Here is a 14,093-nt window from a genome sequence, read left to right as displayed (position 1 = left end):
GAGCGAAGAAAAACGCTTGAGGAAAAGAAGTAGGCAAAGAGAACCGCCGCGAAAACAAAGGAAGGAGTTGTGCGAGTGTGGTGACGTAGAGAGGAGGGACTGCTAACTACACAACCGACAGGGAGTTAGCTAGCTAACACGACAGCAGCACTCACAGCAGCTTTAAATACAGTAATTGAGTAACTTAGATAATTCCCATTAATGGTATATTGTATATAGCCTAGTTGATATATTAAATATATTATATTATGGGGTGTGTTTTTTTTTACAAAGATGTTTTAAAAAGCTATCAAAACTTTTAAAAAAAACTTAAATTAGCTTAATTAGCTTTATTTGGTGCAAGGTTTAATTATTATGATATTATTACTCTAAACCTGCTATTGTTAAACTAGGTTATTGTTATCTACATGTCTCCTGTGGCTGGAGTTGTCCCCTACATGTCAGGATTGGTCCAGCTCAGGAGGAGGAGTTTAGCTACGTCCTCCGCCTGGAGAACCACACGCCGACTGGATCATTGCTCCTCCACACACACACACACCGCTCTCTGCCCGGCTCGAGGAGGCTGGGACGATGCCTCTGGAGAGGTGACCACCGCCGGATCCCGACACACATGTTTCCCCCCCCGACTATGGAGAACAAATGAATCAGATCACATCTCATCAAAAATGGCTCCAGTGATTTCCAAGCGGGCGAGGAGGAGGTGAGAGCGGCGGCGGTGGGAGCTCAAGATATAAGCGCTTTCCCTGGGAGGCGCAGGGAGGGAGGGGGCCAGCCCGGGCGGCGCTCTCTTGTCTTGTAAGAGGATCAAGAAAAAAGGGAAATCGAGCTATTTTTAAGCGGACTGTGTGGACTATCCGCCGGTGACAACATGAGCGGCGGGCCGGATGAGAGCTCGGTGCGCGTCGCCCTGAGGTAAGGATGCAGACCCTCCTCTCCAAAGATGCTCGTGTCACACCTGCTACAAGCATGCACATGTTATTCCTGCTTTTATCCTTCCACCGTCCGCCATGTATTCATCTAACCTACTACTATAAATAGCCACTCCGATCTGCCTCCATTCTTCTCCAGAAATCCCTTCAAAACAATACCCCTCCTCCTTATTTTGAAGCTTTTTTTGTTGCAACATGCATGCTCTCTTCATGCCAGGAGCTGCAAGTACAGACCACAATGGCCCATGATCGCATGAGCTTCTTTTGTTAATACCTGCACTGCATGTACATGCTGTGTAGTGGATTTATGAATGGAGAGATCTCAGCTCTGAGGGATTAGGCCAAGGAAAAGCCTGTAACTCTGTCTCTCCTGTAGTCAGAACAACACACAGTCTGGCATTTTATTTACAAAGGGTGCAAGGCTGTGTTGACTGCATTTGATCCATTTGTTTTCAGGCATTTTACATTTTGCATTTGAGTTTGCTGTATCATGCCGATCTGACCTTTGTCCCCCTGGGCCAATCCAATATGTCACCTACATGGCAGACAAACCCAGATAGTCAGCGTCTGCTCAGCGGTTACATCAGCGTTTCTCAGATGTGATTCCAGTGTGTGTGGATCAGTGAGGCTGAACAAAAAAGACACCCAGACAATAACACACAAATCGATAAAGATATCAATAGAGCAACATGATAGGGCGGCAGCTAAAGTCAGGGGCAGGTGCTTTTCTGTGTGTGTGTGTGTGTGTGTGTTCGAAAGACAATCTGAACCATCATGTGAACTGGATCAGTGGAAGACGGAGGACAAAAGCAGTTGTTCCTCTCATGTTTCTCGTCCCTCTCTGCCTCGCTTGTTATTGTGCTTTCAGACTTTGACCCAGAACTCTGTTTACTGAGCCAACTCAGTTTATTAGCCTGTCATAGATAATAATCTTGCAGAATGCACCTTCATGCACTTTCTTTATGTAGTCATTAATAAGATTTCATTCATCGTGTGAGATGTCAACAGGCGAGAAACAGTAACAGTTTTGATGTGTATGTATTGTGCCTCACAGATACAGTATCTACTGAAGTTAGCATGCTAACCAGCTAGCCTTTGGTGATATTCTCCCCCCTGCTTGTTTTGAGTATGAATTTGACAGGGGGCCAATTCTTACATATTGCACCTTTATCTAAAATTATATTATTGTATTGATGTATTGTGTTGCAAATATATCTATTGCACGCTAACTAGCTAGCCCCTAGCCACTTTGTACCTTAAGAGGTGATAATCTGATAGTAAACACTCCCTCTGTGCTCTGAGCTTCAAGTTAGGGCAGAGTCAGCTAATATGACCACTAGCTAGATGGTTAACTCGGCTTACAAGCTAAGAGCAGCTACATTTAGCAGGTACGCTGGTGATATTCCATCTTCTATTTGTTTGGATAGGTGGCCAATTCTTACACATTGCACCTTTAGTAATTCAATATAGCCATAGAGTAGTCACTGTAGAGGACTTTGAAGAATCTTTAAGCTTTGTAACACACAATACTAATACAAGGGTAAGGCCAGAGAAAGGAGTTTGTGTTTGTCTCTGAATGGAAACTACCTGCTATTGTATCTTCTTAGAAAGCTCAGGCTTCATTAATTATTTGGAGAGCAGAGCTCTGTCGTCTTGTTTGCTAGTTGAGTTTCCACCTTTGGTCCTTTTGATGGTCAGCCGACTATTCATAGGTTTATTCTTTCATTCATTCATACGTTTGTCTTTCTTTCTTTCTTTCTTTCTTTCTTTCTTCTATCCATTTGTTCATGTAATGGGAGCTTTTGAACTTGTCAGTAATTGTGTATGAACCTCTCCGTCATGTGAAGATTATGTTCCTCCATAATGAAAGGACTGTGAGCAATTTGCTTTTCAGCTAATAATCCAAACTAGACAGGCTTCAGATGAGGAGAATGATAAGGCCTTCTTCAATGCGATGCCATAAAACTAGTATACTTTTAGTGCTGCACAATTAATCGAAATATTAGCGAAATTGGAATTTGGACAAGAGCAATATCCAAATGTCAAGATGGTGCATTTTTTTGTTAAAGGTGTGACATGCTAGGAAAGATCTCGAATCTCAAGTCAGCGTCTGATTGTAGAAGAGTCAGCAGTCCAGAGCCTCATCCAAGCGCAGCTGTGGTACTTGAAAATGCTTTGTCACTAATCTCTGTTTCTATTACACACACACACGCACAGCTAGTAGATCCTCTTCCTGTCACTGAAACTATCCTGACCTTACCTGCGAGCTCCCAGAGCCCCTTCCTGATCCACATAATAGTTGCATTCTCTTTCTCAAATACAAATTCAAATGTAAGTGTGCTTCATTTGCATGGATGGTATAGACCTCTTTCACAGCAGACATAAAGACTTAAAGTAAAAAAAAAGAAAAGCCCAGGTGGTGCTAGGACAAAAATAATGGCTTATTTCCATACGTAAATGTCCGAGGAGGCCACATCAGGGAGGCAGCATGTACAATACCATAAACTTAGAACTGGTATTACTGTGACATGTCAAAATATCTGCTCTTAAAAAGGCATATTGGAGAAACAAACACATAAAAGTAATTAAAAGACAGAACAAACATTAACTTTTGACAAATTTATACTGATTGATAATCCAGAACAGTAAAAAGTCTAATGGAGGATTTAATTTGAAGCTGCAATAATCAATAATCTTATATGAACAATCGCTCAAACAACTATGAGCAATATGACAGGTGTCGCTGACAGACTTAGATAATTATCGGCTTAGCTTTCTTAGCATCTTTAAGCTCTTTGTTTTGGTTTTACGACCTGCAGCTTTAATGTTTTGGTTAACTCTCACCACTCTGATCAGTCATTTAAACCCACGATACGCTCACTTCCCAGCACCAAACGACAGTCAGAGTAAGCCACTAGCTGGTAAACATAGTGGAGCATTTAGTAGCTAAAGAGCCAGATATTTCCCTCAGGAGTTGGAGACCAAAAACAGAAAGTAAATGAGAATAAATATTGGACTTAAATGTGTTAGGTAACAAGAAACACAAAAGCAAACTAATACTATTAATGCTTTGTGTTCGCTAACATGTTAGCCATAACAACTTGATACTATGACAGTGTGTTTACAGCTTGGTCTGCTGTAATCATCAGATATTTGTGGAGGGGTTTTTTTGTCTTTTAACGAAACACAAAATTCAGACTCATGAGTACTAATGTTTCACACCAGGTCTATAAAAGACATCAAACTAATGCTTTCTCACGTCTGACAAGCAGTCGCATGCCTTCCATTGACAGTAAAAACAACATGACAGCTGGCTATAAAAACCACTGTAACATATTAATGAACCTTTCAATTTACTGTAATAACAAAGTGTATGAAGTTGTCACAGTGAACACCTCGCGTTATGGGGGCTGACACACCCTCCCGCACCAGCTAACTTGATTTTTTGCTTACTATTATTTTATAAAATACATCTCAGCAGATCATATCAAGATGACGGAGGTGTATCCGTATGAGAAAAATGTGTCATCACCAGCTGAACGTTTAATTGTTTTTCACTTCATAATCACTGGAAGTCAAACTTTTCATCTAGTCTTAAATCACTGACTTTATCCCTTTAAACAGCAAACCACACCCTCGTGTTGTCTTCAGCTCCATTAATCACTATGGCAACACTCTAATTATTTTTAGGCTTTAAGGTTTATAGCATCTGAAAGGCTTTGACTGTCAGCCTCTCCCCAGCCTGTAATAGTTTAGTTAGATGTGTGTGTGTGTTTGCAGTAATGAGCTAACGGGTTGCCAACCAGTACCTGCCCCAGCCTGCGAGGCTAATGCTGTCTGTTAGCAAGTTTCCTAATCCCCCATACCGTCAGGTCCCGAGTGATGAAACCCTCCTGTATCATGTCTTTTTTTGAGGTTTGAGGCAGAACAAGAAAGAAAGGGGTCTGGAGCCTGAACAGAGAGAATTGTCATTTTGATTTCTTAATGGAAAGATGATGTAATTTAAAGGTCTATTTGCTCTTTAGAAGTGTACATGTCTCTTGATGGATCTTCAGTAAGATTCAGTAAACATTAGATGTGTGTGCTGTGCTGCCATCTCTGGTTTTGAATGTTTTTGTTCACGCCTGACAGCAGACAGATGGGTCACTTCAGCAGCACATTGTTGGATGATTCAGCAAACACACACACGCTTTGCAGGGCTATCCCCTGTGTAAATGTGTTTGTGTGTTCCAGATATCCCTCCTTATATAACATTCCATCTGTGTGTCTGTTGGTATATGTTTATCTCGTATATCTATATTCCGTGAGAAATCACTTTAGGAAGTTAACGATTTATCCGTAAAGTAACTCATGGTACAGACTTTGCCTGAAGGAGCCATTCAAGTGACTCATTATGTCAATATCCTTGAAGTGCAGCTTTAATAATTCAGAGTGTGCGTCCAAAATTAGCCAACAGTGAGGGATCAAGTTTCATACTGTCGAACTCAGCTCTTCCTGTTTAAGTAGATGAGTAACAGTACAGTGAATGTCCTGAAAATGGAAAGCTTAAAGGTAATTTTTAAGTGTTAGCATCGAGCTAACAGGCTTATCACTAGTGAAGGTATGTAATACAAAAGCCTTTTAAAAATCCAACATTGATTTGCAACATTACCCTAAATTGAAATACAAATAGACATTTATTTATATACTTTATTTCACAAGGATGATTCCAGGGAGTGTTAGGACTCGTACATACATATATAAAAAGTTTTTAATAAGCTATTACCGTGTTATCGACAGTATGGCAAACATCTTAAAATTGACACGTTTACTGTTCATTTATTGTGATTTATTATCATATCTTCAAAGACTTGGTGGAATAAGCTGTAACTTTGGATTTTTTAAGGTCATCATAGCCAACATCCATCTGAAATACAAAAACAAAAAACAAGTAAATGTTTAAGAATGCTATTACCTGCAAAACGCATTGCAAAATGAATTGGAAAAAGGCAAACTAGACCTAGTCAGCCCCTGACCAACTCCACTCATTTACTCATTTCCAGATTGTCTAACTACTATTGGCTCCTCTCAAGTGTCTGTCAGACATGTCCCACCCTCTTGACCTTTGTGGATTATTTTTGAGGGCAAAGGCTGTGGCCTGCTGCCAAATGCTACAAAAACATTGTGTGTGCTCATATGTGTGTGTGTGTGTGCTCATATGTGGTAGTGTGTGTGTGCATACAAAAACCCGTGTCCATCCAGGCATATTCATGATAAATATTCATGAACCAACTCAAGTGAACTGAAACACAAAGCAAAGTATGCTGCAAGCCATCTGCCAGCTGCTGTCATGTGATATTGTGGTTACTGAGATATTCAATAACTTTTGTCCAGCACAGGCAGAGGTTAATTCAGTATGGATTTTTTTTAATAATGATTAGATTAGATTAAAACCCTGCTTTTTCCACATACTTCCTTCTATGAATTCATGCTTGACATGTTTTTGCTATCTTATCCTTATTTTCCCTCTTTCTTCACTGCGTTAGGCATTTCATCTAATGTCCCATGTGTGTCATGAGTGGACCAAATTGTCCTTGTCCAAAAGGAACATTTCCATTACACTGGTATCAGCGGTAGAGGCCAGTGGTGTGTGTGTGTGTGTGTGTGTGTGTTATCCTCACATGCCCTGGCTCTGGTTGCCAGTCAGAGTGACAGCCAGCATCCTCTGCCACCGTCAACTTTCCCTCCTTCCTGCCCGGCCACCTTTGACCCAGGAAGCAGTCAGGACTGTGATCAGTGACCCAGTCAGAATTTCCCCGTGGTGGCAGCTTGTTGTAGCTGTCACCATGGCAACCCTGGGTTCCTTTCAAGGCTCATGGGGTGTGCTGCGATGGCCTTGTGAATAGACGGGTCAGTCAGCCATCTAAACAACAACACAGAGAAAGAGAGTTGGGGGGGAAACTGAAATGCAGAGTAAGCATTGCACGTTCGTTCCCACTCTTCTCCATTTTTTTCTGCCGACATTCCTAAATGCCCTCTGTGATATCACCGCCTGTTTGTTTTCACACTGGCCTCTGAGAGAAAAGACAGATTTGCGGTCTTTGTCATATGTCTTTATCACTTCCTGTGAACTGGTTTTCTCACTAACAAGGAAATGACAAGGATGTATCCCTTTTAGAAAATGAAAGGAAATTCACTATAAGAGCATTTCATTTTATACTTGGTAATTCTTCACTTCAAAAAGTGAAGAAAAATAGCTTTTTCCTGAGATTTAAAGTATATCAAAGGTGCAATACGTAAGAACTGGCCACCTTGGCCACTGGCGTCTTACTCCCAACAAATACGAGCAGCATATCAGCATATATCTAGAATACCTGCTTACTGACGTCTTTGATATAGCATGGAAGCTGTTATTTCACATTCTGCTGGTAATTTTTGTATTTGGTATGTTATATTTGAATGCTTTGAATGTACTTACATATTGCTGCAACTTATACTATATTGTAGACTGCAACTGACAATTATTTTGATTATCAAATAATCAATTATTTTCAAGTCAAACCATCAACTTACAGTATATCAATCATTTAGAGGAATCATTCATTATTATAGCTTCCTGTTATTGACTCATAGTGCTTTAAGATGATGCTACAATGATACAAGATTCAGCCCATGAGTTAATGTTGACGTTCATCAGAGTAGTCGACACATCATTTGTCAGTTAAAGTGCTCCAGTAGATAATGTTGCATCATTCACTTTCACAGAATTACCTCTTGGATGCAACCTCTCTGCCCTGCAAGCATTGAACAGTCTTCATTATAATAATAAATCTTGCACATATGAATTTGTGTGCCCTAAAAAGGCAGAGGTTGGCAGCATTCAGCCTCTTACAGGTTAAAAACCTGTTTGAGCTTGCTGCTCACAGAAATACACTGAAGAGAGTGATACAATGAATTGACTCTTGATGTCAAGACCAGCTGCCAAACAAAGGAAAGGCTGTTACTGAAAACACAGTCCTGCTGAGCTGGAGTGAGTGGCCACTCCATCGTGGCTCGGTCGTTTTTCACTGTCCGTAAGCTCTACTTTCTCTCTTTTTATTTACATCTTTCCATCATTTCTTTGCATCCTCATTCATCCTCTTGCTCTGGGCAGCCATTAGATTTATTATTAGACAAGCTGGTCCAGACACACAAATAGAGAGAGAGATAAAGTGCACCTGCCGGCCGATGCGTCATAAAAGAACTGTCTATCTGTGTGTGTTTGTGCATGTTGTTGTATAAGAAGTCATGATGGTGCACATGAGGGCGTTCTTGAAGCGGACACACACACACACACACACCGTTAAAAGGATGTGAATGAATGCAGTGGTACGATCATGTTTCCTACAGTCATAGTTTGCTGACGAATAGAGAGAAGCTTTTCACTATTTACACTTCAACAGAGGCCTTTGACTAAAAGAAGGATTGGGGCTGTAACAGCTATCTGTGTGTGTGTGTGTTTGTGTGTGTGTGTGTCACTGAAATCTGAGTGTTTGCAGTTCTCATGTCTTAGCAACAATGGTTTAGTAGAACATGTCTTTGTGGGTCCTCACAAGTCACCAAAAAAAAAGGTGGACCCCACAACGGATAAAAACAGGAATTCACACACCTGCTTTTGTGTGTGTGTGTGTGTGTGTGTGTGGTGCCGTGTGGTCCTTCATTAACCTCTGTTGGATAGCATCACTGTCATCAGTCCACACTTAAGGCCCCTCAGAGGACTACGGTCCACTCTTATCACCATCAAAACACTCACAGACATTCTTCAGCTGCTTAGTCTCAGTTGTTACTGGAGCTTTTCATTGGACCTGTCCACTGCACATTATAAGCACTCATACAGACCACACTGCTTGTTGTACTCTCACTTTTGACTCTTACAGTAGAAACTGAGAGCTTATTTCCATGTAAACACAAAGAAAAGAGCCATCTAGCAATGAACATTTCAATGAAGGGGTGTGTTGGAGATAGATTTTGTAGTTTTTGTCCTGTGTTACTCGCACATATTTGACCCCTGGATTTGTGCAGTCTGTGTTTATTCGTCTATAACTGTACAAACAATATACCATGTGTATGGAACTTGGCTTCTGTGTGTGTTAGTGTTCAGCTCAGCCTCTGACTGATCTCAAAACTCATTTACCTCCAGTTTTTCTCCCTTTTACTCTTTTCTCTATATGTTTCTTATTAAGCAGATGCCACTTGACTTTGCCTTATGTCTTATGTCTAAACAGACTTTGATACATAGAAAAGGATTATTGGAGACCAGTATCAATTGGTTTAAAAAAGCTTTCGAGCTAGCCAGGAGTCGAACCTAGAATCTTCTGATCCGTAGTCAGACGCGTTATCCATTGCGCCACTAGCCCTATGTATGGTGCCCAGTTTGAACAGGCAAATTCTCACAGCATGGCCTGCAGTCAACCATGGTCTTGTTTTTTTAGACACGTGCTGAGAATACTGGGCAAATGGCTGGTCAGAAAAACATGGGGCCTCACACAGCAAAATTATTTTGAGCCTTGCAGTTTCAAACTATGTTCAAAGATCTTGAACAGTTTTGTTGTAACAGCATGGCATGAAGTCAACTATGGTCTTTCAGTTTGCAGACAAGTGGGGAGAATGCTGTTCAAATGACTGGTTGAGTCAGAAAACATGAAGCCTTGTTGCTTTATCAAACGCACTACTGTGCTTTCTGCTGAAATTGAAAGCCGTTGAGTACATGCTGAAAGGCCATTTACCTATTGTGACTATGTGCAGTTGTAAATGGACTTTGATACACACTATGTAAAGAAGGGATTCATAGGCTAAAGGTCAGTCGAGCTAGCCAGGAGTCGAACCTAGAATCTTCTGATCCGTAGTCAGACGCGTTATCCATTGCGCCACTAGCCCTACATATGGTGGTATGTTTGAACAGCCTCCTTCTGACAGCATTACCTGCAGTCAACCATGGTGTTTTTTTATAGACATGCTGAGAATGCTAGTCAAATGCGGGTCGGAATACATAGGGCCTTACACAGCAAAATTATCTTCAGCCTTGCTGTTTCAAACTGTGTAAATTGAAGCAAAGGGTGGAGCATGTCAAGAAACGACACAAAAGTTCAGAACAGTTTATCAGTGATGCCGTGACCCGGATTCAAACAGGGGTTGCTGCAGCCACGACGCATAGTACGAACCACTATACGATCACGGCCCCACAGCCAACTTGTTGGACTGAGTGCTTCCTGTTGTAAGATACCAAAATATATCAAGATTTAAGATACCAGAATATAAATGATCTGCTACTGAAGAAAAGTGCTGCTGTTCTTGTTGGTTGCTTTGTTTTCTTGGTAAATATCGATTAACAACTCTGTTAAACACATGGTCGTTTACTGCTCCACATCTAATGCTTCTTAAGTATTGCAGGATCCAAAAGTATGTGTCTGTGGATGGTGAGGTCAGGTGGTGAGTCAGTTTGCTGGTAGCAGTGTGAGATGTGGAGAAAAGAGTCTTGTTGTCTCCTGCCTTGTGGGCTCAGATGTTCCTTTTTGACTTTGCTGAATCACTCCGTGCTGCCTGTGCCTGCTGTACATAGTGTTTGAAGTAAACAGCAGCACACTAAACCAAAAACAAATCACTGAGGATTAGATTAGGTACATAGAAATTAAACATTGGGCTTTGTTGTCGTCATTGTCGGTAATGATGCAGAGTGATCGGCTGCATCTCTAGGGAGTGATTCGATTGGCTGATTGTCAGGAGGACTGATGTCAGCATGTGATTTGATTGGCTGTGTTTCAGGAAGGATGAGATCAGCAGCATGGTGTTGATGGACTGACTCATCAGCTTTTTTTTTTTTTTACCAGCAGCTTCTCATCTCTTGGTCCCTCTCATCCTCTTACGTCATTCAATAGGTCAGCAGAGGGGTAATAGAGATGGTAATGATTTTTATTCAATTTTAGAATATGCATCTGTTCAAAATGGTCTCTAAAATAACTTGTTTCTTTCAAATGCCACGACAGGATGCAAGAAGTTTCAGCCATCATGTGACAAAGAGTAAACTCTTAAGCTTGTTGAGATTTTTAACTTTCATCGGTGTAGCTGCCCTCTAAAGTTTCAAAGATCCTTTATAATCTTTTTAATATCCAAATAAGGATGACGCTTCCAAAATCAGTGTAAAGACATATGACATTTGTGTGTGTGTGTGTGTGTGTGTGTGTGTGCTTGTGCACGAGGAGCCCGTGTTTCTCAGGCTGTCGCTGTAATCGCAGTAATGAGACTGAGAGAAGGAGCCTAACTGGACTTGTCACATGGGAGAGGCTGACAAAGGCCCCCTGTGTGTGTCTCTGTCTGTAATGTAATGTGTGTGTCTGTGTGTGTCTGTGAATAGGTGTATATTTATATGGACTTGACTTTATGTGTGCGTGTCCCTTTCATCTCTGAGGAGTGTTCAATGAACTGCGTCTCATCACTCTAAACTCCTCACATCAGTCAATGCCAGTCAGGTTTCTCTTATTGAACTGCACTAAAGAGTTGCTCTTTACATATTTTACAATTTCACTTTTACATTTTGAATACATAATAAGAGTGGTGCTGTGGGTGGGAGCGGGTGGTCAAAAAATAGACATTCGATACCAGGATTTGGCAAGCTCTAGCCCAAAAGCAAGACAAGGCGAGTCGAACATTTGGACAAATTTGTCAGTTGTTACTGAAAAACTTGTAGTATGAATGTAATACTAGCTACACAGTAAAACACCATGTTTTTCCTGCAATTTGGAGGCGACGGGAGAGTAGCACTTGCATTGCAGAACCATGCGGTAATGGTCAGATATTCTGCAGGAACCGGTGGGAGCCGGATTAAGAAAACAGTCCCAGAATTACAGATGAGTATCCAGTACTTCAGCATAACAAGCTAACAAGCTATATGAGCGCTACTGCTAAGTTTTCAATATGTGAATGCGCTTTACTTTTACTGAATAGCATGTAGGGCATCTTTCATCCACGCTGGTTCAAGATTTGGGTAACTATGCTTCAAGAGTTAAATATGAAGCTGGACCCTGACTGTTAGCTTAGCATTGAGGTTGGAATAAAGGGGAAACAGCTAGCATCTCTGCATAGGTGAAAATATCAATCCATAAGCATGTTTAAAGCTCACTGAATTAAATGTCTTATCTTATCCAGTCTTCTTCAATTCTGGTCCTCCAGGCCCCCTGCCCTGTATGTTTTTGATGTTGTCCTGCCCCAACATGCCTGATTGAAATAAATTGGTCGTTATCAGGCTTCAGCAGAGTTTGATAACGGACTGATCATTTGAATCAGGTGTGTTGGGACAGGCAAACATTCAAAACATGCAGGGGCCCTGAGGACCAGTATACAACTTGCTGTTGTATACTGGGTTTCATTGATGATAACAGCTTCCTGAGGTCCTGGGAACTGCCTGTCTGCTCCTACTGCCTATTAAATGGACAGCCATTATAAGCATCAGTCCTCCAATCCAACTCTTGGCAATACAGTGAATACTATACCAAATTGTTGAACTATTCCTTTAAGTAAAGTAACCTTTGTATGTTATAATGTAACATGGTGAGGAATACCCCTAAATTCTCTATGTAAATGTATCCCTCTAATCCTCTCCAGTCAGAAACTTCTTACCGGCTGAAACTGTCACAGCACATTAATGTGTTTAAAGGTTTTCACTCGGCCTTGGGGGCCCCTGATCTGTATGTGTGTGTGTGGAGGGGAGTGTTCTTGACACTGTAAAACTTGGTTTTTACAATTTACAAAACAAGTCTATTTAAAAAAAAATACAACATTTTAAGAACGACTAAAATCACAAACCAAGTTGCTCCCTACTCCCTAAAACAGTAAGATTGTGCAAGAGTTTGAAAGTGTTGAGGCATGCTTCTCTATGTGCGTGCGTGCGTATGGGCGCGTGATTGTGCACATTTAGGAGGTGGTGGAGTTAAATTTCCTGGAGAAACAGCCTGTGAGCCTGTGTGTGTCACTCTAGAAGCTGGATTAGCGCTGTAAGTCTCCGCAGTGCTGAAGGGCAGCCCTTATTCATCCAGGAGAACAGGGTGTTTTGGGTTGAACCACAGAGTGAAGCCTGCCAGATCATAATCACAGCTGAAGTCAGTCACACTAATAACACACCAGCAGGACGTGCTTCACACCTAACCTATCCCTCACCTGTTTACAGTTAGCGGAGGTGCGTGATGCCAGAGCTCGTGTTTTGAATACACAGACATCCAAAGAAAACCTAAGATAATGCTCCATTGTGCCACAGTGCTTAAAAAGCATCAATGTAAGGCCAAGACATACTTGAACTTTATCTAGTTAAGATCTGTTACACACCGTCAGAAATCTAATGATGCACAACATGGATTAAACCAACTGACTGGAGGCAGAGGCTTTGCAGGTACAAGGTATCAAGTACAAACTGCATATTTGTCATTTCAAGATACTAAATGTTTTTACAATGACTTCCTATCTTGAAGGCAGCCATTTGGTTTCATTAATTAGACAAACAACCTTCTTAGGCCCGATTTTTCGACCCAATTTTGTACTTCTTGTATATCTTATTTTTATTTCTTATTGTCTTCTATATTTATATTTTATTAAATCTCTCTATATTGTGATATTTCTATTCTGAACTTACTGTAACAACCAGTTTCTGCTCGGGCATCAATAAATAATTTCTGATTCTGATCCTAATTCTGATTTTTCATACACATATGGTCAATAAAAACATACATGTAAATTGCTAAATATCGTTACGTAAAGCCACTTTAACCAGGGAAATAGTTAAAAGTTTTCGGGAAATACTTTTATTCTCTTTCTTACCACGTGTTAGATGAGAAGATCGATGCCACACTCATATCTAATTGACATGTTATATCTTGTTGGTTGGAACTGAATACCATCTTAGACCTGCTTGTTTACCAGTGAGTCTGTAGTTACCAAGCACAACAATTGCAGTAATAATTAACTTAAAAAAAAAAAAATTAATGAAAGTAATGTAGGTATTTGCAGAATTGTCCTTCCTGTCTTGTGAGTGTGTTGGCATGTGGTTAAAGACTTAAATCTCCCTCAGAGTCCCAATTCTGCCGAGTTAATTAAAGAAAACAAGTTGTCACAATTAATTTGACAATGGTACGTCTAAAAGTTTTAAAATTGGTCCCTTTT

General features: G+C 40.8%; 1 protein-coding gene across 4 annotated transcripts in view; it reads left to right on the top strand.

Moving 5' to 3' along the window:
* Positions 1 to 323: 323 nt before the first annotated feature.
* LOC311252546 (kinesin-like protein KIF21A) overlaps positions 324 to 14,093 on the top strand; it is a 38,127-nt gene continuing 24,357 nt past the window's right edge. For all 4 annotated transcript variants that reach the window (XM_084345775.1, XM_084345774.1, XM_084345773.1 and 1 more), the window contains exon 1: positions 324 to 912. In XM_084345775.1, the coding sequence (XP_084201901.1) occupies positions 869 to 912 (44 nt within the window). In that variant the 5' untranslated portion in view covers positions 324 to 868. The remainder of the gene's footprint in view (positions 913 to 14,093) is intronic.

Source organism: Pagrus pagrus (genome assembly GCF_965226575.1).
Source record: "Pagrus pagrus genome assembly, chromosome: 23".
In the NCBI taxonomy this organism is placed as follows: domain Eukaryota; kingdom Metazoa; phylum Chordata; class Actinopteri; order Spariformes; family Sparidae; genus Pagrus; species Pagrus pagrus.
Note: the sequence above shows the minus strand (reverse complement) of the source record. Positions and strands in the feature narration are given on the sequence as shown.